Here is a 25,498-nt window from a genome sequence, read left to right on the forward strand (position 1 = left end):
GAAAGACATTAGTCATTTCCCTAAAGCACAGCTGAGACCCTCTCAGATGAGGACTTCATGCTGGAAAGATTGATCAGGAGACTGAACTTAAAGGTTCAGCTCCTGGATCTAGAAAGGAAATGGAAAGAGATGGGTCAAGGACCCATCTCTGGTGGCAGCATATAAGCAATTAGGAAGGGCAGCAGTTCCTATGACTTATAACTCCCAAAAGAGATTGCCTCTCACGATTCAAAAGGTGACAATGTCACAAAATGGTTTACTGCATTTGAGACAGCATGCTTAGAAAGAAATGTAGCTGGACCAAGTTGTGTTCCCCTCGTGGGAAATGCAGAGAGAGCCACCTGATATTACCTGAAAAACATGCTAAGTCTTATGACCTCATGAAGAGTACCCGGGACTCACCACTGAAGAGTATAGAATAAGATTAAGGGAGACTCAAAAACCCAAAGTTAATCCTGGGTGGGATCTGTTGACTTTTCAGTAAAAACACTAGGTTGCTGTTTAGCAGGTAACAATGTGAATGACTTTGAAGGGCTTTACAATGTAATTTTTTTAAAGAACACCATTTAAGTAATTGTTTCCAGGAAAAGTTGCCTCAATACCTAGTAGACCTGGAGCCAGTCTCTCCTCTAGCGTTTGGGCAGAAGGCAGATCATTGGGTTTTGAACCAGAGTGACCATGACTAGATATGGTGGCGAGACCAGAAAACAGAGGCCAAAAAGCCCACCCAGATGAAAAAGTGGCTAATTCTGAAAAAGCTAAAAGTAAGGAGTCAGTCCCCTGTAGGCACCCAAAACCCTGTCCAAGAGGGTGGTCCCAGAGACACCTCACAAAAAATGGGTACCTGAGGTCCCCCAGAAGGCTTGGTTCCTTAACTGTAAGACAACATGGCACATAACCAAGGACCCCTGTTGTCCTAAGAACAAACCCACTAGTACATCCATAGGGGTTGCCAGTGTAGCTTTAGAGGGTGGTTACTCAGATGAAGAAGTCCTCTTAGACTTCACCTGGGAAATGAGCCCAAAGGGTGAGCTGAAGATTCCAGAGGAGAGTAGGCACTTCCACCACCTAGTGGTGAATGGAATCCCAGCTACTGCCCTGAGAGATACCTGTGCCAGTCACACTGTAGTGCGTGGCAGGCTGGTACTCTCAGACCAGTATATCCAAGGTGAGACAAAAGAGTAAGGGCTGTCCCAGGGGAGGCCACTGTTAGTCCTGAGGCTGTAGTGCCCCTGGAAATAGCTGGGTCCCTAAGTTGGAGAAGGGTGGTAGTCAGTAAAGACCTCTTCATTAGCTCTCTCCTTGGAAATGACCACCAAGAGGTTGGTCTGCACCAAGGTGAGGTCCTGGACCAGTTGCAGTCCTCACCCAAGGATTCTATGAGGGCTGAATTTGCAGCTAGGGCCAGTACCCCCAAAAGTAAAAGAGGAGGGAAGGTGGACAACTGTTAGTCACAGTTCCAGTAAGCCATGGTGATACTATACCAGTAGGCGAGAACTCTAAATTTGAGATTTGTGAAGTCTTACCTGCCCCACAAAAAGACCTGAGTAGTCAGGCAACTGTCCAGCCTGAGTTGGTGACTCCTCAGCTGACCGAAAAAAAAATGGTAGTAGGGTGCTCACTACCCAAAGTGGTGGCCCTCCAATCTAAAACAGCACAGGCAACCTGAACCCAAAGACGCCTGTAAGTTAGCACCTTCACCTGTCAGTGAAGAGCTAAAGGTGTGGTCCTGGGCACTGACAGCCGCCAGTGGCCTCTGCTGGGCATTAGCCTTCATGGATGCACTCTCCTTTGCTTGGTGTTCTGATCCCATGCTAAATAGCAAGTTAGGCCCCCTGACCCTATTGGTCATAGTGGGGTTTCTCAAGTTGTGGCTGACCTCTTTGGGTAAGCTGGGTGTTGCCTTGGCCAAGTTAGAATTTACAGAGGTGGACACCCCTGATTTCAAACTAAAAAGATTTGGTATTCTGAAAGAGGGCGCAAAGTAGAGACCCCTAGTGTGTATAATTCTCATGTACAAGACCACCCTGAGCCTCTGCTTGACTCTGAACCGATCTTTTGAAGATATCTAATGGGATATTGAGATGCATTTTGATTTCTCCGCCGTCTTCTATATTATACTTTACTGAGTGAAAGCAATGAAAACAAGTTTGAAAACAAAAAAAGAATGGGTAAAAACACTCAAGAGTTAGACATGGGGCATTGTAAGTTAGAACCTGAAACTGTTGGAGGTAGGCCAGCCCCCCAAAGGAACTGACTTTGGCAGAAGGATGTAAGGCAGAGTAAGCGCTGCAACATTCAGACCACTTCCTCTACTCTCCCTTGCCTGACAGACTAGGAAGGCTCTCCCAGGTTTGGCTGAGCGTCCTGCCCTGTGGGCTGGAGGGTTCATGTAGAAAAGTGGGTTTCTGTTGCATTTACACCCCCCCACTACCACCGCATTCTTGACTGGCTTTGTGATGCAACTTTGAATGTAGAGTACTGGGTCCCTGCTGTCCAGTTTCCCAGTACCAGTGTTCTTTACCCAAAGCAAAAGTACACCAGAATTAGCACAAATTCAACTATCACACTAAGGGCCAGATGTAGATAATCAGCATTTACCGATTCTAAAATACCGTATTATACCGATTCGGTATTTTAGAATCGGTAAATGATATGTAGGTATCCAATCGGTAAATTTGACCGAATCTGTAAAATTCGGTAAATACCGAATCGGTATTTACTGATTCGGTATTTCTCATTCATTCCTATGGGCCTCAAGGCCCATAGGAATGAATGGGAATTACCAAATCTGTAAATATCGATTCGGTAAAAGGGGGGAAACATTGAAGGGTGGCAGGGTGTCACTTTGACACCCTGTTGCACCCCTGAATTGTGTATGGGTGCACATGTGGCACACATACATGCCCTAAGGGCATGTATGCCACATGGCATTGTTATTATTTGCATAAATTTGCTTTTTTTAGGGTTTTCGAAATGTACCACCAATTTTTAGTTGGTGGTAAATAACGAATCCTAAAATGGGAAAATCACTCATTTGAGTGCTCCCTACATATCAGGATTCGGTAATTTACCGAATCGGTATTTAAGAATTCGGTAATTTACCGAATCCTTAAATTACTGATTCGGTAAATTACCAAATCCTTAATTTAGGCCCCTACATATGAAAAGCCTAATTCCGGTCAGTGACGGCCAAAATACGGTAATTTCGGACGTTACCGACCGGAATTAGGCTTCCTACATCTGGCCCTAAGTCCCTAGTAAGTGGTACCTCTGGTAATTTAAGGCATGGGCACTGGAGATGGTCTTCTGGGGCTGCAGCACTGGTTGTGCCACCCCAGGGACCCCTCACCAAGGCTATGCACTCTGCCATTGCAGGCTGCGTGTCTTGGTGCAGAGAAAACCGAAGAGTCGACATGGTATGCAGCTCTGTGTGCAATATCGCCCTTTCACTGCATAAGATGTAGGTTAGTCACCCCTACTGCAGGCCTTTAGACCTAAGGCAGGGTGCACTGAATCCTATGTGTGGGTAAGCCAGCATGAGCGAGCATGCCCTACATTGTCCAGTCCATTCTGAGATGTTGTAAGTGCACAGGGAAGCCATAAAGAGTACGTTGACTGGATGTGACAGCACAGGTTTTCTAGCTCCATGATGGCTTCCCTGATTTCCAAGCTGTTTGGTACCAAACATCTTGTCTTATTGAATCCTCACTGATGCTAGTGATGGATTTATTAATAAATTCACACAGGAGATCCTATTAAAGGGTGCCCTGAAAAAATACCAAGCACTGGTGTGGTTGCTGACTTTTTTTTACCAGCCTTCCACCACCAGGCATGCTTCTAACCTCATGGGATGAGAGCCAGCGCTTTCGAGGGCAGGGATAAAGCCTGCTCTGGGAAGATGGATTTTTGGGGAGGGAATCTTCAAAGGCAATGCCATCTTTAAAATCCAGCCCAGTAACCTACAGATAGTGAGAGAGGCCAAGCCCCCTTTCCTGCTTCACTTTTGGTGGGAGCAAAGGGAGGAAAATTAGTTATATTAGGAGGAGGGTTCCCACTCAGCCTACATCACCCTTAGGGTGGGGCAGGCGATGTGAGCTCCTCTCCTGAAATTCCACTATCCTGAGATTGTGAGAAAAATATCATATCAGGGCAAGAGTAGTGCCTATTCCTACAGAAATGGGTCTCTAAAGGGTGTAGACACCATAAAAGGTAGTGTAGACCATTGGCTACTACTGGTCTCTCCTTGTAATGCCCTTACATTCCGTATTTAGGTGACACCCCAAGACCTGAACATCAGATTCGATGGACAAGAGAAGACCAGGACAAAAAATGCTTGCTGAACAAGAACCGAAGCCCTTGCTGCAGAAGAAAAAGGCACCAAACCCTGCATGCTGCTCCCTGGACTCGAAAATAATTGCGGTGTCGTCCTGAAGCCCGGAAGGACTCCAAGCACACTGGAGCACCTCCAGCCCTAGAGTAATCGCTGTGAAGCTCCCTTGGAGTGAAGTTATCACTCCCCTGCACACCTCAAACACTGTTCATGTGAAGTCTGGTTTGTCTACGTGCTGCTCACAGATGACCTTGCTGCAGCACCGAAGCAAGAAAAAGTACAACAGCTTTGGATGGTTAGATAGGTCTCCTCACCAAGTTTGGAGACAAAAGGACCTACCGGATCAGCAGCATACCCCTACCCGGGGTACCGGACCCCCAATGACAAACACTGAAGTAAACTCCACTCCAGACTCCCAAAGCACCAGAAGCAAGCACCCCTCTCGAGATGTCAAGACGCCAGAGATCCACTTCCTGAGTGGCCTAGCTGACCCAAGATCGCCTCTCCAAGTTGCTTGCTCCTGACCGCGAGGACACCAAGACACACGACGCTCGACTGACCTGTTTGCTCTGCACCCCGCCCCACCTGCCCCAGCACCAACCAACCAGCCCTGCCCCCATGGTCCGTAGGCCATTGCGACCTCCTCCCTCTAAGAAGACCCATCAGACTAACCTGTAACTTCTTCTGTGAAGTGCATTTTCAAGTGGGCCCCCTTCATCTTTGCGCAACTGTGTTGAAAACCCTCAGCACTCTGATCCCGAACTTGTTCTGCTGGAACTTTGGACCTGGTCCTGACATCGACCTGCAACCAGAAGGTGACCTTCTTGAAAGCATTGCCTGAACTTCTTTGCATTATTCTGCTTTTCCCTCATTGTTTCCTCTGATGTGTATCTGCACACAGAAGTGATATATTTATCGAACTTTGAAAAATTATATATTCATAAGCATTTATCCTAGAACGGTTTATGGTCTTAAAAATTCTATAAAAATCAATGTTATTTTTACAGGTTGGTCTCAAATGTATTCTTGGGTGTGCATGTCTCATTTATTGCCTCTGTGAGAACAACACATACTAGACACTATCCTCTGATAAACCTAACTGCTTGCCCACACTATCACTTAAAGAGAGTTAGTATTATCTACCTACACCTCTACCTGTCTTTTGGGGATTTCTCACACTCTCTACATAGTGTACTTCATTTTAGTACACTGTACAGAGTCAGTTTCCTACACAAGTGCATGCAGTTACTACGCTGAAACCCTCACGACACAAAGGCAGGTTGCTATTGAAGTGAAATCAGGACACAAAGGCAGGCTGCTAGAAAAGTAAAACCTGGACACAATAGTAGGCTGCCCCGGTAAACAAGGCTGTTAATCTTGGCTGTGTGGGCGGGGGTAGCTAGCCTTTGCCTTGAAATCAACTGCGGCGCGAGAACCTGCTTCCCAGCCCTGCCACAGCCGCTTACAGGCCCCAACTTCTTGCCCTCCTCTAACAGCTCAGACTCCTGTCGGGGACTTAGTCTTCACTCTCACTTCCCTTTTGTTTTTCCACACCTGTCATTCCCTCCCTCCCCCACCATCTGAATCAGGCAAGCTGCATGATTTCAACCCCCACCCTCAAAGCCCGACGAAGGGTCATTCTCCCGCAGCACGTGTCCAACTCTGCTGCTGGCCGAGGCATCCACAGGGGCCCACTAGAGAGGTCAGCACTCTAGTGTCGCCTGGGCACCCCACACCCCCGCCCCCTTCAGGGGCAGGGACTCTGGTTGGAGTCCCCCTTCCTCTCCAGCCTGCCTGCGGGCACGAGGGGCGTCACTTCCTAGGCACCCAGGACCTGGGGAGGGTATATATCCATTTCCCACCATTTTGGTGACCTTTTTGGATCGCCGCACGCACTGTTGGTTGGACGTGTCCATGAGACATGTGCCACCCAGATCGCCAGGAGCAGTGTGCGTTTTGAGTTGACCCCTCTCCCCATCCCCATTATTGGGCAGTTCCAGGCTGAGGGCCTTACTCGGCCATTGCCGAGGTTGTTGTCCGCCTGAGTGCGAGGTGGGGTTGGGGCTGCTCCCGGCTCGCACAGACCATTAGTTTGGCCTGGGGCAATTCGGACTTGTCGGGCAGCCCTGGGCATGACCGGCTTCCTGCCGGACCGGGTTGCGCTGGGGGGGGGACGAGGGCTAGTCTCCTAATTTTGAGGGGTGGGCGAATACAGGAACGGGGGCTAGAGCGCAACGGGCGCTGTGCCTCCGCCACCTCTGATAGCTTGCCAGCAGGGCCCCCTTTCATTCTGCTTCCACTGTGGTCTGTCCACAAGCAGCGAGTAGCACTAGTGACCCGGCGCGATTAAAAAGGCCTATGCAGCGCATTGGGGGGGACGTCCGCATGGTGTCAGCGGCAGCCCTAATGCAGGCTGTGGGGGCCTAAAGTGGCGACATGCAGGCCAACATGTTGGGGTTCTGGGTCGGCAGGGCCCCAGTTTCGTTAGACGCCTTGCGGGCTTAGGGGGTGCAAGCAAGAGCCTTGTGGTTACTAGGGGCCTACTACCCCCCCTACCGGGATTATGTTGATTGAGCACGACCGCAGGCCCAGCCGATGCTGGTGGGACTTGGTATGTGCAATGCGGGCTGCCGTGGTGCAAGTGGGAGCCAGGGGCGGCGCGTCATGGCTAGACAGGAACCGATAATTGGCACAGCCATACTTGTATGGCGTGTGATGGGGGGCCTCAATGCTGCGTGTGACATCCCTCTGGCCCCCCGCTAGCATCAATCTGGTTGGGCATCTGGCACAATTTAGGCAGCAGTTGGCAGGCCCCTTAGAGAGAGGGGTAAAGCACGCAGAAGGTGTGATCCTCACCTCTCCTTGGCGCAGCCAGCATCTGGGGCCTGCTATGGCTGCTCCGCACAAGCCGCCTCTCACGGGCCGCCTCCTGTCCCCGGTACCTAGTTATCCCGGGGGCTGGGGTCCGGCTCCATAACGCAATATAGGTAAATTTCGGCTCACAAGGGACTGAGAAGAGGAGCTCCTCCCTGAGGGGCACTGCGTCACTTCAATTAACTTGTTGTGCCTTTTAACCTCATTGCTAATTTTGTCAGACCCTCTGTGTTAGGAGGGGCAGTCCGGGCCTACAAGGTGATTGACCTGCCATGGGGCCGCAGTAGGAGGCGACAGGGAGATCGGCACGTAGGGTCATTGCCCCTTTCCGCCGCAGCTATCTCCGGTCAATCTCGATCGCCCGCTAGCGGGCCGGTTTCCACTGTGCCAGCTGGGACGCCAAGTCCGGACTGGTAGGTACATCATGGGGTGGCGGTTCCAGGGTGGGAGGGAACAGGTGACACGCCGTACCCCTTCTCCCCCCTCTCAGGCTGAAGTTTTTTGGCTGTGCTCCTTTGCGGTCTCGCAGCTAGGGCGCCCGACCTCAATGCCAGGGGTTCGGTCTACGAGCCCCCAGGAAGTATTCAGCGCCTGCACCTCGCGGTCTGTTCACTCGCGGCTGGGCAGCGTTGCTGGATACACTTGCGCTGATGTAACTCTGATGGTAAGCGACAGATAAATCCCCGTAATGAGGGATTCCACACGCCCTGATTATTTTCTGACATACATGCTCGGTTGGGCACCCGAGCTACGCATGTTTTAAATACGGCATCGTCGACCCATTTTAAGATGCGTGATTTATTTTCTAATTCTGTCCTGACACGCGCCTTTAGATTAATGCACGATCTAGATAACCTTTGAGCACTTTCCCGATTCCCATTTAGTTAACGGTTTAAATAAAAACAGTTCTTTTAAAATAGGATTCGTGTACATAAAACGATATTTTTCTCTTTCCTGAATCCTCAGAAACTATGCATCTGGAGGAGCTAAACAAACAGATATGAAAATATGCACTGACAGACTGGAAAGCCCCGGATGCCCCAGTAAGTGTCCCCTTTGATATCGCGCCGAGCATATTACCGACAGGGTTACACTTCTAAACCGGTTCTCAAACCCATATCCCCAATTTTTAATCACCTTTAGATCTTTTGTTACTACTGAGGAACCAATCAAGGTCCAACCCTAACAGGCCACTGGACGGCCCAACTTTAAGTAAGAAGTTTACCTTTATACTAAACAAGTTGTAGTACAACTGTGCGCTACAATTAAAGTCTTGATACATTCCATCTTTGAATTGTATCACCTTTAGGCGCTCCTGCACTCTCAAGTCCTGAAGAAGACCCCAGCATGAGGCTTCAATCAACCCTTAATCCAGGGGTCGAAACGTAGACCGGATTGCACTTACTCTCTTAACATGGGAAGCAACCCATTGATATGTACAGATCCTATGCTAAAGAATTATATGGAACTAATGAACAAAATTAGTCTGTAAAGGTTGCATTATCACTGTGATTGTAATATGGTCACAACATCCTTTACCCAGTCCTCACCGTTACCCAACCACACCCATCCCTCCTAACTGTCTCCTTTCCATGTCACTTTGAGCGCATTGAAATATTTTAATATTATTTGTGAATTAATATCATTTGTGAATTGAACCCACAAGGATTTCTCCACACCAACCCTATTGAGACTTATGTCCGCTAGGTTTTGCTTGACTCAATGAAGAAATTGATATCTTGCATCATGTATAACTTGTGGTATTCATTTGAAAACATTATCATGCATATTGATTATTGAAATGTTTGAATAAATTTCCTGTACTACACAGAAGTAATTTCTAAATCACTCATTTATGTAAAGGTCTCTATGATGAATTCTTTGTTATAATCAATAAACACTGACCATTGTATACATACCTATCTTAACTGACCCAGGTCAGGGAGTTCTTAGGGTATACCCCGTTGTAAACTCACCAGGGGTTCGGTCTAGGCAGGGACGCCAAACGCTTTTGATTTGGGCAATTTTCGGGATCTCCCTCTGCCAAACATAACGAAGGCAACGCTACCATTGCTCTTGCAAGCGCGATGTACCTGCAAGCCGAGTCTGTGACATTTAACACTGGGGGAAAGTAACTCAAGAGTGGCGGGGGTGCACAGCTTCAGTCCATTCACTCTGTATTTGCCACGACTCGCAGGTTGCTAGTGTAGTCCATCGCGGGGGAAGCAACGCGCTCGGGGTGTCACAAGGCCTATCACAAGCCCCGGCTGCTCGTGAGGGTGCGGTTATATCAAGCATCGTATTTCTTGAAGTACTGGTTAATTCACAGTACTTGCACTGTGCAGGAATGGGGCTTGTTAGAGTACAACACCTATTACAGTAACTTTAGCCTTGCCATGAGGTGCACCCCCTGCATGGAGGTGGGATGCTGGGCTGGGATGCTGCGGGCCCGCCTCCTGTCAGGGCCTATGGGGTTCTTGCTGGCCTGCCCTCACCAATATTTTTGGAAGTCTCTGTTGAAGCAATAACTCATAGGAAGCATGTAAAAAGAGACGAGGTTTATTTAACATCCGCTCTTCATGAAGTCCAGAATAATAATACCACTAACCTCCTAACAACATTACATCCCCATCATTCTACATATTCAAACAACAACAAGGTCCCCAATATTCCCATAGACATGAGCTGGTAACGAGCTATGACACAACAAGCACGCTCGTGACAGCTCGCATTACATTACATAAACAGTTCCCAACACATCATCCGCCCTTTAAACAAAAACAACAAAAAAAACAAGAAAAACAAAATCAGAATAATAGCGTTACAAACGTATTTTATTACAAAATCGTTATACCTAGCCGGCATACGATGAGAACGCGCAATTCTGGTGTTACCAGGATTGCACTCAGCATATGTGCAATTCCCTTTATCACTTCGTTGCCCAACATCCAAAAATACATTGCTGTCATAGTCATTCTCAACTGGACTAACCCCAGTAAACACAGAAATTCTATTGAACCACCATCAATCCAGACTGCATTCCTAAAGACTTCAGTCACCTTTTTAGGACTTGACCACACAGGAAAACCTTTGCTCACACCTTCCTTCCTCCTGATACGGACTAAATCACCCACTTTTATTAAGCGACTAGACATAGAACCAACTTTCTTTACCATAGCATGTTTCATTTTATTTTTATATAATTCAACTCTGCATTGGACCGCCTCAAAATCCACTTTCAAAAAGTTGTCGGATCCACATATATTTTTCTTTAACCACCAAGGTGCCAACCTTGTACTAGGTTTACACCCTCTAAAAAGCTCAAAAGGGGTGACCAAGGTTACAGAATTAGGTGAAGTTCTGTAAGCCAGAAGCATGGATTGTAACGCATTTCTCCAATTCAAATCACCCTTAATTGAAAGTTGAATAGCCTCTTTGATCGCACGGTTGAACCGTTCAACCTGGCCATTGGCCTCAGGATGGAAGACAGCAATCCTTCTATGAACGATACCACATTTAGCCATAAATTCTTCCATTTCCTTGCTAACAAACTGGGGGCCATTATCAGTTACGACCTCTTGAGGAATCCCCTCTCTACAAAAAATCTCATCCAGAAACTCTATTACATGGTGAGAAGTAACATCCTTGACCATCTTGACCTCCGGTCATTCAGAATAATAATCAATGAGGACAATTCCAAAAGCTTCTTGTTTAGGTAAACAACTAAATGGACCAATGATATCTAAACCAAGTTTACGCCAAGGACCAAGCCGTAAATCAATAGGATGAGGTTCCGGACGCAAAGCCACAGCTGTTTTATCAATGTTCGAGCAATGAACACATGAACGCACAAAATGATCCACACAGGAATCAATCCCTGGCCACCAAAAGGACTCCTTTAAGCGTCTTCTGGTGAAAGATATTCCTAGATGCCCCTTATGAGCAATCTCAAGAACAACATTCCTGAGAGAAGAAGGTGGAACAATTTTGTCTCCTCTTAGAACTAAATCATTCTCCACAGCAAGTTCTTCCTGATCCTTAAAAAAACCCATCATATTCCCAGATAATTTCCTCTGTTCCAGCCAACCTTGCACCAGATAATTCTTGACATTGCATAATTCCAAGTCTTTACTCATCTCCTTTAACCAAACATCTTCCTGCAAAGATGACCGTTCACCACAAACTAGATTAATATCACGCATAGTGGAAGCAACCTCACACTCATCTTCGAGAACCACCTCAGGATTGTCCATTTCAGAAACTAGTCCTGACATGCAATCTGCATGTACATTCGCCTTACCCTGAACATACTCAATCTGACATTGAAAGGATTGTAATCTTGAAGCTAATCTTGCAAGACGCGCCGACATGGTCCTGCCACCCCCAGGAGCCATGAGAAAAACAAGAGGCTTATGATCAGTTTTTATGGTAAATCTTGTACCCCATAAAAAGGGTCTAAAGTGTTCAGCCCCCCAAACACATGCTAACAATTCCCTTTCTATAACGGAATAATTCTTTTCGGCAGCTCTCAAAGCTCTTGAGGCATACGCAACTACCCATTCTTTCTCATTGTCTCTCTGCAAAAGGACACCACCCAAACCTGAGCTACGAGCATCCACCATAACAACACATTTCACACCAACCACAAAAGGTTTAAGGCACGGCGCATCCACAACAAACATTTTCAATTTCTTAAAAGCTTGCGTCATGTCATCAGTCCAAACAAATTTGGCATTCCTCTTTAACAAACATCTAAACGGATCAACCTTTGTAGAAAAATGTGGTATGAATTTAGCATAGAATTCAATAAGCCCCAAAAAATTGCCACCAGTTGTTCTTTTGAAGAAGGTAAAGGAGCGTTTACAATACTTTCAACAGGATTTCTTTTCGGTTTAACCCCCCTTCCACTAATAATATGCCCTAGATACTCAACCTCTTTTTGTCTAAACTTGCATTTGTCGAGACGGAGAGTAAGCCCTTTCTCTGACAAAGCAGCAATCACACACTTCAGATTATTATCATGCTCCTCATCATTTTTCCCGTACACAAGAATGTCATCCTGAAACGCTACAGCGCCATTTAACCCCTCCAAACTGTCTCTCATGAGTCTCTGAAACACTTAGGCAGCGCTCGCCAACCCAAATGGCATACGACAAAATCTGTAAAGACCCTCTGGAGTAATAAACGCGGTAATGTTCTTAGATTCCTCAGAAAGGACCACCTGATGGTAGGCGCTGGCCAAGTCAACACAAGAAAAGACTTGTGCACCAGCTAAGGTTGAAACCATTTCGTGAAGGTTTGGTAAAGGATGCGAATCCACCCAAATGGCACTATTAACACTGCGAAGATCTACACATAACCTAAGCTCGCCAGAAGACTTAATCGAAATCACAATGGGAGAAACCCAATGGGAAGATTCTATTAGTTCTATAATATTCTTCTGACATAAGTCCTTAAGCATATCCTTTAATTTGCTCCTGTAGGTTAGTGGAACATTCCTTACTCTGTGTCGAACAGGGATAACATTCTCATGTAGCTTAATGACATGTTCAAAACCCTTATATCATCCTAGAGTACCACTAAAGACACTTGGAAATGATTTCCTCAAACTATCTACTAGCTGTGAAGTGTCTCCCCGAACAACTGACAAACAATGTGGTTGTACAACAAAAACAGGAGGATTGGCTCTTGAATCAATTTTCATTTCCAACTGGTGTTGGTGCGGTCAACCTAGAAGTGATAACCCAGATCTTGATACATAAATATTCCCAAAAGTATGGTGGCCAGAAAATTGTAAATTAGCATTAAAAAATCGAAGAAGATCAATTTTGGGGCCTGTATAACCACCAGGGAATACTTCAGGTTGGAACAGCATTCTATTAGGCCACTTCTCATGAAAAACATTCAACTGAATGATGGTGTACCATGCACATGAGTCTACGAAAAATTCTAAATTTATATCATCAACAGTTATCACACAAGACGGAAATTTTGTACAATCCCCATCCTCACATACATTGATAACAGTATTTACTTGGAACTCGCTTTCATCATCTAAGGCATAACTTTCGCAGCAATCATGTATACAATTCACTTTCCCTGGTAACGATCTACAAAATCTTGTGAAATGGCCTTTCTTGTTGCATTTTGAGCATGTTTTTCCTAAAGCTGGACAATTTCTACAATCTGCCAAAAGCCCATCACTTCCACATCTGAAACACAGTAATTTTGAGGACTTCTTTTCATACTTCTGATTTCTGAACTTGTTATCCATTCTAGATGAAAAATCACTTCTCGGCAAATAGTTTTTCTTTGCCCTATCTGAATCCTTAGATACACTGAAAACATCATTTTTATCATTTCCTCTAATTTCCTTCACAAATTTTTCGGAATGTTCTATAGATTTTGCAATATCTATCGCATTGTTTAAAGACATATCAGATGTCGTCTAAAGTCGTTCTTGCTCTTTTTTGTTATTAGTTCTCATCACAATTTGGGGCCAGATGTAGGTAGCCCAATACCGGTCGGAAACAGCCGAAAATCGGTATTTTCGGACGTTTCCGACCGGTATTGTCTCTTTTGGGATATAGGGGACTGAAAATCGTCCAAATCGGTAAATTTACCGAATCCGTAAAGTTACCGAATCGGTAAACACTCCGAATCGGTAAATTTGCTGATTTGGTATATTTACCGAATCGCAACAGTTTGCGAATAGGTAAATTTACAGATTCGGTATATTTACCGAATCGGTGAATTTACCGAATCGGTAAATATACCGATTCGGTAAATAAGAAGTGGCAAAATTGAATAATGAGATGTAGGTAAGCTCTTAAATACCAAATTTGCTTGAAATTCGGTATTTAAGAGTCTGTATTTACCATGGATTGAAATCAGGTGGTAACCAGGTGCAGCCTATGAAAAAGGACCCAAAATGCAATACTTTTTTCACAATGGTGGCATTCTATGTCATTGCGAGGCGGCTACGGCTGCTGGAGGAAGGAGAGAGGGAATGGCAGAGACAGGAGCAGGTCTACAGACAGAGGATCACCTTGTTCATGCTCATATAGATTCTCCAGAGGTACAGGTTGGACCCAGACACCATCTTGGACCTCATCAGGGACCTCCACCCAATGTTGGAGCACACTACCCCAAGGGCGCACGCCATTCCACCCCACGTGCAGGTGCTGTGCAGCCTACACCTGCTTGCGTCTGGGAGTTACCAGAGTGTGGTTGCTGCGGTAGGTGGGGTGACCCAGAGCAGCCTGTCACGCTTTTTCCACAAATTCCTTGACGCCATGGTACAGAGAATGGACCAGTATATAACTTTCCCTGAAACCCATGCTGAACTGCTCCAAACAAAAACTGACTTTTATCTGATGGCGCGTTTCCCCAATATCATTGGCTGCATTGATGGCCCCCACATTCCCATTTGTCCCCCTGCTGCTACCGAATACATATATAGGAATAGAAAGTCCACCCACACCATCAATGTGCAGGTGATCTGCAATGCCAAGTGCGCCATCACTGACCTTGTGGCAACATTTCCTGGGAGTACCCACGGCTCCTTCATATTTCAAAACAGCGGTATATATGCACGGCTCACAGCAGGGGAATTTGGTGAAGGATACCTTCTAGGTAAGACACAGTGTGCGACCCCATTAACACCTATTGCAGAAAGAAGTACATGTATGCATGTGAGTAATATATTCCCATTTCCTTTTAGGAGACAGTGCATATGCCCTCCGCTCCTTCATCCTCACCCCCTACCTCAACCCCTCAACACCCAGCCAAAGGAGATATAACAGGGCCCACAAGAGCACAAAAAATATTGTGGAGCGTACCTTTGGTATATGGAAGAGCAGGTTCAGGTGCCTGCATAAGAGTGGAGGTGCCCGGCAGTATAGCCCCATCATCTGCTGTAAAATCATTGATGCCTGTGCCATGCTGCACAACCTCGCTGTGAAGAAGGGCACAGAGGTGGAGTTGTCAGACTTTGAGGATCATGACGACGAGGTTGCTGTGCCTGAACCACAACCTGCTGGAGTGTCAACACCAAGTGATGGCAGATACAGATGTGAGGAGATTACACGCAACTATTTCTGAGTAAGTAATGAGACACAGACAGGTTGTGTATGGGACCAACGTATTTTAATAGTGCCACAACGTTTATGCAACAAAAAACAATATACACGTGGGTTCCTTCACACATGAACGGTAATGTCACTTGCGCCCGCGCTTCCCTGAGCCACTTGGATGTTGTTCGCTTTTTTCAGCGTGCCCTGCAGCCTCAGCTTGGCGCCTGGTACTCCTCCGTGTCTCCACATTAGTGCTTGCTATGCTGCTCTGGCTACTTGTGTCTTCACCCTCTGCCACGTCCAGAGCAGGATTCTGTGCTGTGTGGGATATCAACATTGCCTCTAGAGCACTTGTCATTCTGGCCATGTCCCTGGTGACCTCAGTTGTATTCTGCGTCAATGCCTCCTGCATATTTATGTCTCTCCTGCATAGCAGGGATGTGGCAGTGGCCAAGCGATTGATGGCCGTATTGTGGGCACTGGCATCCCTGCACCTTCTGTGTGACACACTGTCAAGTTTAGAGCATAGCTGCGTTACTGCGTGGCTCAACTGCTGCATCCCTGCTGCAATGTCCCTATTTGTTTTGGCAACTTCTTTATTCGCCTCCACTATATCTCTCATGCCCTTCCCTATGTCTCCTATGTGCACATTCAGGGCTCTGATTTGGCGTTTGCAGGCTTGGATTGGTTTGCCTTTGAATGCGCACGATGCTCCCCTCCAGCCCACGGAACACAGTGCCCTCACCACGTCCACCTGCACTGCTGGGTCTGCGTTGTCTTCTGCTATAAGGGCCCATCTAATTTGTGGACTGCAGTGCTGCTGAACTCTCATCCATGGTGACTTCAGCCTCCCCCTCACCCTCTGCTGCCTCCATTGATGGTAGTGGGGCCACGACACGCCTCCTGGCTGGTGGGGTTACAGGAGTGGAGTGGAGCAGAGATGGTGAATTTTCTGGTGAGAATTGCAAGTGAGGGGATTGGGAAAGCTGTGGGGAGTGCAGCAACTCTGAGGTCAGTACAGTGTCATCTTCCACAGACATGCCAGTTGTGTCACCTTCGTCCTGCGAGACTTGCACTTGGCTTGGATCTGCTTCCTCACTCTCCTCCCTCTCTGGTGCAGTCCCTTCTGTGTCAGTGGGTCGACTGCGTGATTTGGCCCCTAGGTATAAATGAGCGTATATCAACTGAGTGCTACTGTGTCACGGTCACTACAATAAATGATTTACACATTTCACTTTCATGTATCTGCAATCATTTCACTAACTTGCTGATGTCTGCGCTGTTACACATGGTCTTACATTTGCGGACTACATTTCCCATAATGCATTGCTCCTGTATAGTGCTAGCAGTACTGAACTGGGGTTTGCTTGTCCACAAAGGGTAAAGGGAAGCAGGTTGGTATGGGGTGTCATGCTGCGCATGCGTCTTACCTTTTTTTGTTGCAGCTCTGGCTGAGCTGTCCACATCTCCCAGTCCGCAGACGCTGTCTGCCTCAATGGTTGAGGCCACCAACTCCTCCAGGTCAGTCAGGGGGTGGGGGCTGTGTTCCTGCCTCCACCGGTTAGGCCTGCCTGCTTGCTGATTTCAGCCATTTTCTTCTTGGTGAGGCTCCTGAGGTTATAGAATCATTTTTTAAGGTCCTCAGTGTTCCTGGTTGTGACTCCCACAGCATTCACTTTCTCGACAATTGCCAGCCAGATTTTTCTTTTGGCAGACTCGGGAACAGTGAGGGAGTGCCTGCCAAAATGTTTGTCGTACACCCTCACTACCTCCTCCACAAGTACCTGCAGCTCCATGATATGATTTTCCTCTTCCTGTCTGCCTTTTGGCTTTCACTGCTGCTTGCCATTTTTCAGTTTGTAAAGTTACAACAAACTCTCCCTGCTGCTCTGTGACTTTGCTCAGCTCTGACTGCCTCTCCAGAACCTTCTAATTAGTTGCAGCTGTCTGGGTAGCCACTTCCTGGTAGGGAGGGGGAGTGTGTTTGCACCTGATTGGCTGCCTTCATAGGTTTCACTTTTTTTTTTTTCCGATTCGGTATTTACCGAATCGGTATTTCCCATTCAATCCTGTGGCCAAAAAGGCCCATAGGAATGAATGGGGAATACCGATTCGGTAAATTCCGATTCGGTAAATACCGATTCGGTAAATACCGAGTCTCCGATACCGAATTTTACAGAATCGGTAAAAATTACCGATTTTTTTCCTACATTTCATTTACCGATTCTGAAATACCGAATCGGTGAAATTCGGTATTTTAGAATCAGTAAAATGGATTTACCTACATCTGACCCTTGGTCCCTTAAGACTTGCTCATAAGAAATGTGTTCAAAATCACATGTGACAGCTAACGATCTTAAAGCTGAAACAAAATCCTCCACAGGTTCATCTGCGCTTTGCTTCCGTGAGTAAAAAATGAACCTCTTAATAACAACATTCTTTTTTTTTAATTAGTGGAGGGGAGAACATGGCGGCAGACGGCTGTGCTGCCGTGGTACTCCGTGAATCAGGCTACCGTTTGCCCCACCTGAACCCTGACGAGCTCGAAATGGCACGTTTTTTTTTCTCTACCGATTGATACACTATCACGGTGTCTCAAACTGGGTACTGGGTACTAGGACGCAAAAAAGAGCAAAAAAGCAAGGGTATCGGGCGTCTGCTTGGTAACTCTTCACAGGCACTATGTGAATATACCTGGAGCGAGGTCTGTTTTCCGTTTCCATGACGGGACTCTTCGGCAGCATTTTTGGCGTTGGAAAGGGCGTCGGTAGAGGCAGTGGCAGCAGTGGTGCAGTGTCCGTTCTTGTCGCTTCCGACCCCACAGGAGTTCCGCTGGTCCTGTGGCTGTGGTCCTCAGCCGCCCTGGAGCTGCGGCGTGGCAGGAAGGCACGCAGTTTGGTGCGTGCTTGGTGTACCATTCCCACGAAGGCTCAGCTCCTCGAGTCTGTCTCGCGGGACACAGTGGAGGTTGTAAAGGCTGTGGGAGAGCCCGACGGCATTAAGGAGAAGGAGAAGGAGTACTGTGTGGATAGGGTGTCGGGTGATTCCGAGGAAGAAGGTTTGCACTTCCAGCGTTACCAGCAGCAGTCTAAAGGTAAGGGGAGAGGCAGCCGCAGAAGGGGCAAGGCGCTTGTTAGAGCACAATTGAGGGAGTCTGCCCCCAGCGCAAAATCAGTCAGTAACGTCGCTTCACCCCCTGGAGGTAAGAGAGCCTCTTCTTATCTCTCGACCGAAGTTAAATCCAAGGGCGCTAGAGGGAAAGCTAAACTAAAACGGAACCTTACTGCTGTGTTTGATCCAGGTTCCAAAATCATGCCATCTCCTCGCTCTTACTTCAAAGTAGTCCCACAGGTTCTTCATCTCACAGAGGCTCAGGGCATGTCTACATTGATTGAGTCAGAGGTAGCTGTTCATGACTCTCTAGTCCCGGTCCCTGCTGTCCTATCCCCTCCTGGTGGTGGCCTGGTCCCTATGCTAGCCGTTGACGGGTCTGACGGGTCCTCTGATGGTACCACTATGGCATTGTCAGTTGTACCCTCACCTACAATCGTATCTACTGATGCAGTTTCACCCTCCATAGAAGGTAGAGATAGTTTGTTAGTTGACAATGTCTGTTGTGGTCACGTGGCAGTAGGAGATACGGCAGGCGGTCCTATTATGCCAGCCCTTGTGGAACTCATGCACGCAGGTATGGGTGGCATCGAAGTGGAAGTACCAGATTTACCCTTTGACCTTGCCCAGCAGCAACTTTCAGGTCCCGCTCCATCCTTGGAGGAAGGTGGCACAACTACCAGCATCTTGGCTGCCTCTTTACTGGCAATGTTTTCAACCCTGTCTTGGGACATAAAAAGGGGGTTTGAGGAGTCCTCGGCTATTCAGCTGGAGATTCGTAACTACTGCGTGTCCCTTGACAATAAGATCGATGGGTTAACATCAAGGACAGGGGTGTTGGAAGAGACTGTGGCTGCGATATCGATACATTTGGATAAAGCTGAAGAGGACATTGGTAAACTTAAGAAAGAGGATCAGGCCCTTCTAGACAGGATGGAGGTGCTGGGGAACAATGCTAGAAGGGGGAACATTCGCATTCTTAATATTACAGAGGGATCGGAAGGTTCTGATGTCAAGCAGTTTGTTGTCCATTTACTGAAGGACCCATTATGTTTGGATCAATCCTTGGAGGAGTTGGCCACTGGCATCCAGAGGGTCCACAGAGACCCATTTAGACAGAATCCGCAAAGGTCGAAACCGCGTAAAATCCTGGTTAACTTCCACACTTATGCCCTTAAAGAGTAGATCCTTAACTTAGCTCTAAAGCAGAAGTCCCTACCCGGTAAGGGGTTCACTTTCCTTATCAGGTCAGACTTATCTAGGGTTACGCTAGAGAACCAGTGGGAGTTTGGAAGGCGGCTGGACGCCTTTAGGAAGTTGGGTGCTACTGCTCAACTTATGTTTCGGCCTCGCTAAAGGTGATGCACAATAATAAGATGGTTAACATCAGGTCAGTCCAAGCCGCTGATGAGCTCCTTTTATACCTGGGCAATAAGGCGTCGGGTAAATAGGATTTGGTTCTCTAATTGACATAGGTTAACTAAAGTATGTGAATGTTATCATAGATCTATATAGTCACCATTAAAAGGTATAACAAACAAATGAATTTAAAATTATAAAAATATCAAAATATTAAACTATCAAAAAATAAACTCTTGTTACGGAACACACACATTTTCATTTCTTTAGCGGTAGGAAGCTCACTTTGTTAGGGAATTTTGGTTCAGGGTTTGGGGGGGGAAGTGTAGCGGGAGCTTGAGGAAGGGGAGCCATCTACTGGACTTGATCCAGTTAGATACACCACGGGTTCTCCATGGGAGGGGGGCGGAGGGTAGAGGGGGCACAGGGTTAGGGGGAGCAAAAATTTCATTAAAAATTCCTCATTTGCCAATTCTGTGTCTTATTTCATCACGTTGGCTATAAGTGTTTTCGTGTTGTGTTGCCATTTTTTATAGGGGCAGGGCAGACTAACGTTGTCTCTTGCATCAAATTAAGGTTGGGCGGATTCTGGGACAGTGGTGATGACTAGATTAAAGATAATGTCTTGGAACATCAACGGCCTGCGTACTAAACCTAGGGCCAGAACGTTGTTGCAGTATCTCCGCGACTCAGATGCACAGGTCATCATCCTCCAAGAGACGCATTTGATCCAGGCTGAAATTGACACGTTAGTTAAGGGGAACAAATGGATTGACTTCGCAATTTCTACCTCTCAGTCTCTGACCTCTAGAGGGGTATCACTCATCTTCAAGAAACAACTTAAGGCTAGGGTCTTGGACTCTAAGGTGGACCCTGCTGGTAGATGGGTTATTGCTTCTCTGTCTATTTTGGGTGCTCAACTTACCATGGTTGGGTACTATGGCCCCAATCATGACGATTCATCATCCTTAGAAGTCATCTTTTCCCATCTCTTGTCCTTCCCCGAGCCTGTAATATTTGCTGGAGATTTTAATATTGTCGTAGACCCGGTTTTGGACAAATCTCATAATAATCGATCCCGGGTCCGGTCAAAATCAATATCCTCCTTGTTCAATGCAATGAAGCAGAATGGGTATGTGGATATTTGGAGATTAAGGGCAGGCCAACAGCAGGGCATTTCTTTCAGGAACTATAAGTATCATCATCAGTCCAGAATAGATTTCATATTAATTAATCAGAGGTTGGTTGACGCCGTCAAGGTCATTAAATATCTCCCTCTACATCTATAAGATCACTCTGCAGTAGTGGTGGAACTCACGACCTCTCTTGCCGCGCCGGTAAGGACTTGGTCTTTTGATCGTTCTTTACTTTCCCATCCTGACGATGTTCTCTTTCTAAAGGCTGAGGTGGCACTTTTTTTAAAGGTGAATGTAGGTTCGGCTGATGTAGGAGTGGTGTGGGACTCCCTTAAAGCTTTTTTGAGAGGCCTTATCACAGGTAAAGTGGCTTATAGAAGGAGAGAGTATAGAGAGGCAGTGGCCTCGGTGGAGGCGAATATAGCTAAGATCCAGCTTGATATTGATGCTAATTCCGCCGCCGCGGACGCTGTCTTAACACCTCTGCGTGAAAGATTGCTTTCCCTAAAGGGCCAATTAGCTTCGATTCTTAATCAGCTGATACAAGAAAGATGGGAGGCCAGCAAAATTGCACACTTTCACTATGGGGAGGGAGCTGGGAAGTTATTGGCATGGAAAGCCAAAACGGATCAGGTCCGTAATAACATCGTCCTGATTAATGTCAATGATGTCCCTCTTTCCTTAGATGTTGATATTAGATCAGCCTTTAGAGAATTTTTTCGATCTATTTACCATGAGGACAAGAAGTTGGACCTTGATATTATTAAAGATTGGCTTAGTAAAATCACCCTCCCAGGTCTTTCTGTTGATCAGAGTGAGATGCTAGAAAGTGAAATCTCGGAAGGAGAGGTGAGGAAAGCCATTCAGAATGCCAAGAAGGGGAAAGCATCAGGGCCAGATGTCCTACCTGCTGAAATTTATAGAGCTTAGGAGCAGGAACTTGTCTCTTTTTTGGTAATATTGTTTAATCAGATTCTACTGGATGGTGTGCGTCCTCCAGTGTCATGGGACAATGCTTCCATAACCGTAATTTTAAAACCAGGGAAGCCATCAACTGCATGTGGTTCGTACAGACCAATTTCGATCCTAAATGGGGATTACAAGATATTTTCCTCTATTCTTGCAAACAGACTGGCCCTAGTCGCCCCCACTATTCTACATCCAGATCAGAAAGGGTTTGTCAAGGGGCGACAGCTTTTCGAATTAACCTTTGATTTAATAGGAGATATAGATCTGGCTGTTTTGGAATCTCTTCCCTTGGCGGTTCTTACGTTGGATGCCACCAAGGCCTTCAACAGGGTCAACTGGTTGTACCTGTTGGAGCCCCTGGCAAAGTTCAACTTGGGAGAAAGATTTTGTCGGGCAATTAGTCTTATTTACCAGAACCCTAGTGCCTGTGTTCTGGTCAATGGTGTATTATCCAAGCCCTTTAACATCTCGAGGGGAACATGGCAGGGCTGTCCGCGCTCTCCACTCCTGTTCGATCTATATAATGAACCATTTGCCCAGAGTTTGAGGGACAGTGTTAACATCAAGGCATTCGCGTATAGGGGTTGGGAGAGAAAGGTGGCCCTCTATGCGGACGATATCCTCATCTTTACGTCTGAAGCTCATACGGCCCTTCCTGCAATATTTAAGCTGGCTTCGGAATTTGGGGAGGTCTCCGGTTATGACATTAATACGTTAAAGACAGAGATGATGACTTGGAACATCGGCCAGAGCTTTTTTAGCTCTGGCATCCGGCCGGGAAAAGGGATGAGGTATCTAGGCCTCGACGTTGTAGGGGATATTGACCAGATCGCCACCAATAATTTCTCGAAGGTGGCTAAAGAATGTCATAAGGTGCTTCAAACTTGGGCTCATCTCCTTCTATCCTTATTGGGAAGGGTCAACCTGGTCAAAATGTCCATTTTGCCCAAGATCTCTTTTTTATTTAACATTATCCCCTTTTATTTTGATCCTTCTCTTATTAAAAAATTACAGGCCGAAATTAACACCTTCATTTGGAATAAACACCTTCCAAGAATTTCTTGGAAAAAAATCAGGAGACGCAGAGAAAAGGGGGGGCTGGCTGCCCCGGACCTCCAGGTCTATGCCTGGGCTTTCCAGCTATCTCGTGCCAGGATGTTTTTAAAGAATCCATTTGAGTATGGAGTGGGTTCTATGTATTCTATGTTGCTGATGGGAGAGGGGGTGAGCCAGTCAGGTTTTCTTTTTAAATTTGGGGATCCCAAATTTTTCAAAAAAATTACATTGAAAGTCTTACGGGGAATGGCAAGAATTTGGGCCCAGCTAACTAAGGCTATTAAAATAGGGTACTATGGAAGCAGGACGCCTCTGTGGGGTCTTCCCGACAGCCCGGCTTGGTTGGGAGATACACTTGCTGTATCTATGAGAGAAGCTGGGTTGGAGGTGTGGGGAGACTTATTTGTTGACGGCGTCCTGCTTTCCTGGGAGTGTTTACGCAATAAAATCGGCCCAAACTTCGCCAGGCTTAAATATCTGCAAATATCCAGCTAGTCTCGTTCATACACTGCTCAACCTTCTTGAGGAACCAAATTTCCCTTGGGTGCGTATAGCTACCTTATAACCCTTCTAGCTGACAAACTTACCACTAAGAAGGAGATTTCATCTTGGTATAATTTAATCTTGGAAGAATTGGATGGTGAATTCCTGTTACCAGATGAGCTTTGGTCATCGCATGTGAGTAACTCTAATTTGCAAGACCTTTGGAGTTCATCATGCAGAACGATGTGGGACATCGTCAAACCGGCATGGTTACGCAGGAACCACCTTTTTACTATTCACCGAGCTTACTACTCACCCCTTCGACTTTCTAAATTTACTCAGGGGAATATGGTGGCATGTGCGAGATGTGGGCTGGTGGCCGCTTCTGACATTCACATGTTCTTCGAATGCCCTCACTTGTCCCTATTTTGGGAAGCCATAAGTAAGACTCTTTCAATATCAGTTGGCTCCAATATCGTTCTGGACCTGTCTTCGGTAATCTTTGGACTTTTAGAAGGGGTTCCCACGTTGGCGAGGAAGTTAATCTTTTATTCTATCCTGCTTGCTAGGAGGGAGATATGCAGGAAATGGAAAGACTCTCTCCCTCCTTCCATTAATGACTGGTACGCCTCGGCCTTGCAGGTCTCCAGGTTGGACTTGGTCAGAGCTGGGAACCCTGACAAAAGATCTTTCTGGCATCTCCTGAAGTGGGATCACTGAGAAACTGTTTTTTTTTTCCAGGTCCAATGATTAAGCCATCATTCCCATCCTTGGGAATAGCCGGGTCCAGATGCTCTCACCAGTATCTTGGCTGCACTCCTGCGACCTCCGTAAGGTTTTATTCCAGCGATCATTGGTGGTTGAAGCACTATTGCTGAGGGATGAGGTCTACGTTCCATTTCTGTCCCCACCAGTTGAAAGAACTGAGGCAGCACAATGCTTGTAAACCTACAGATTGCACATTTAAAACCTAGGTGGCAAATGAGGACAAAAAAAAAACATTATTTTTTTACCGTATCGTAGACTTAACTGCAAAGAAGCATACTCATATACATTAACATTCACTGGATTTACAAGAGCTGGTAATGTTTTGAATTCTTTCAAAGCAATTCCACCTAAACAATGTTTTAACAGCGACAATTTCCTTTCTGACTCACATTCTCCCTCCTCCAACACCTCTACATAGGCTACAAAGACAGGTACTCATATTTCCCAAGCCATGGGAGGTTCACCTGGGGACGATAGAAAGGATGGAGGAGGAACAATGCCAGACATTTTAAATCTAGTAATATAAACAAAAACAAAAAAATAATAAATACATTTCTAGTAATAAGTACAGTATATTAGATATAATAACTGAGATATACGGTGTGCGTGTCACCGACGCTATAATTACATTAATGTAAAAAATGTTTTATGTCCATGAAATGAGACACGCGGCGTGCGTGTCACCGATGTAGGTAAATATTAAAAAATTTCCACCTTTAATCAAATATGCGACAATTCATCCTCAAAGTGTTTCCTTTCCAGATAGTGTTGCTAAACAGCACAGAAAATGGCGCCCACGTTGCGTGATGACAGGAATCATAACGTAACGTGATGACCGAACACAGCGTGAAGACTCTGTGCCTCGTCAATCTGTGCACTACACGAGCGCCGACTCCTCCGGATTCGAAAATCAGACGGCAAAGCTATGGAACTCGTGAATCATTAAAAAAATGCCATCAGCAGTAAGATTACTTTGTATTTTCAATTTCCTTTCTTTCTCCTTTTATAGCGGAAAAGCGCATACAACAGATTAATTCAAAACCAGGTCTCCGAAATCCTCGTGAAAGCCTCACTGCCCGATCCAAATTAAAAATATATATTTTTTTTTAATTTCCTTTTAAAGCAAATAGATCCTGTTCTTCAACAAATAGCAGGTAATGAATCCCGCCCGTCGCCAGTGTTGGAAGTCTCAGTTGAAGCAATAACACGTAGGAACCGTGTAAAATGAGACGAGGTTTATTTAACATCCGCTCTTCATGAAGTCCAGAATAATACCACTAACCTCCTAACAACATTACATCCCCATCGTTCTACATATTCAAACAACAACAAGG

The 25,498-nt window shown here is 46.2% G+C and overlaps 1 protein-coding gene across 6 annotated transcripts in view; it reads right to left on the bottom strand.

The window, feature by feature from the left end:
* The window catches only part of LOC144767751 (C-type lectin domain family 2 member E-like), a 180,331-nt gene that overhangs the window by 78,301 nt on the left and 76,532 nt on the right, over positions 1 to 25,498 (bottom strand). For 2 of the 6 annotated variants that reach the window (XM_078651134.1, XM_078651133.1), the window contains exon 3: positions 5,006 to 5,224. The exons of 3 other annotated variants lie outside the window; for them this stretch is intronic. In XM_078651134.1, the coding sequence (XP_078507260.1) occupies positions 5,006 to 5,186 (181 nt within the window). In that variant the 5' untranslated portion in view covers positions 5,187 to 5,224. The remainder of the gene's footprint in view (positions 1 to 5,005; positions 5,225 to 25,498) is intronic. One more of the 6 variants, XM_078651136.1, reaches the window with a different exon arrangement.

Source organism: Lissotriton helveticus, chromosome 7, assembly GCF_964261635.1.
Source record: "Lissotriton helveticus chromosome 7, aLisHel1.1, whole genome shotgun sequence".
Lineage (NCBI taxonomy): Eukaryota > Metazoa > Chordata > Amphibia > Caudata > Salamandridae > Lissotriton > Lissotriton helveticus.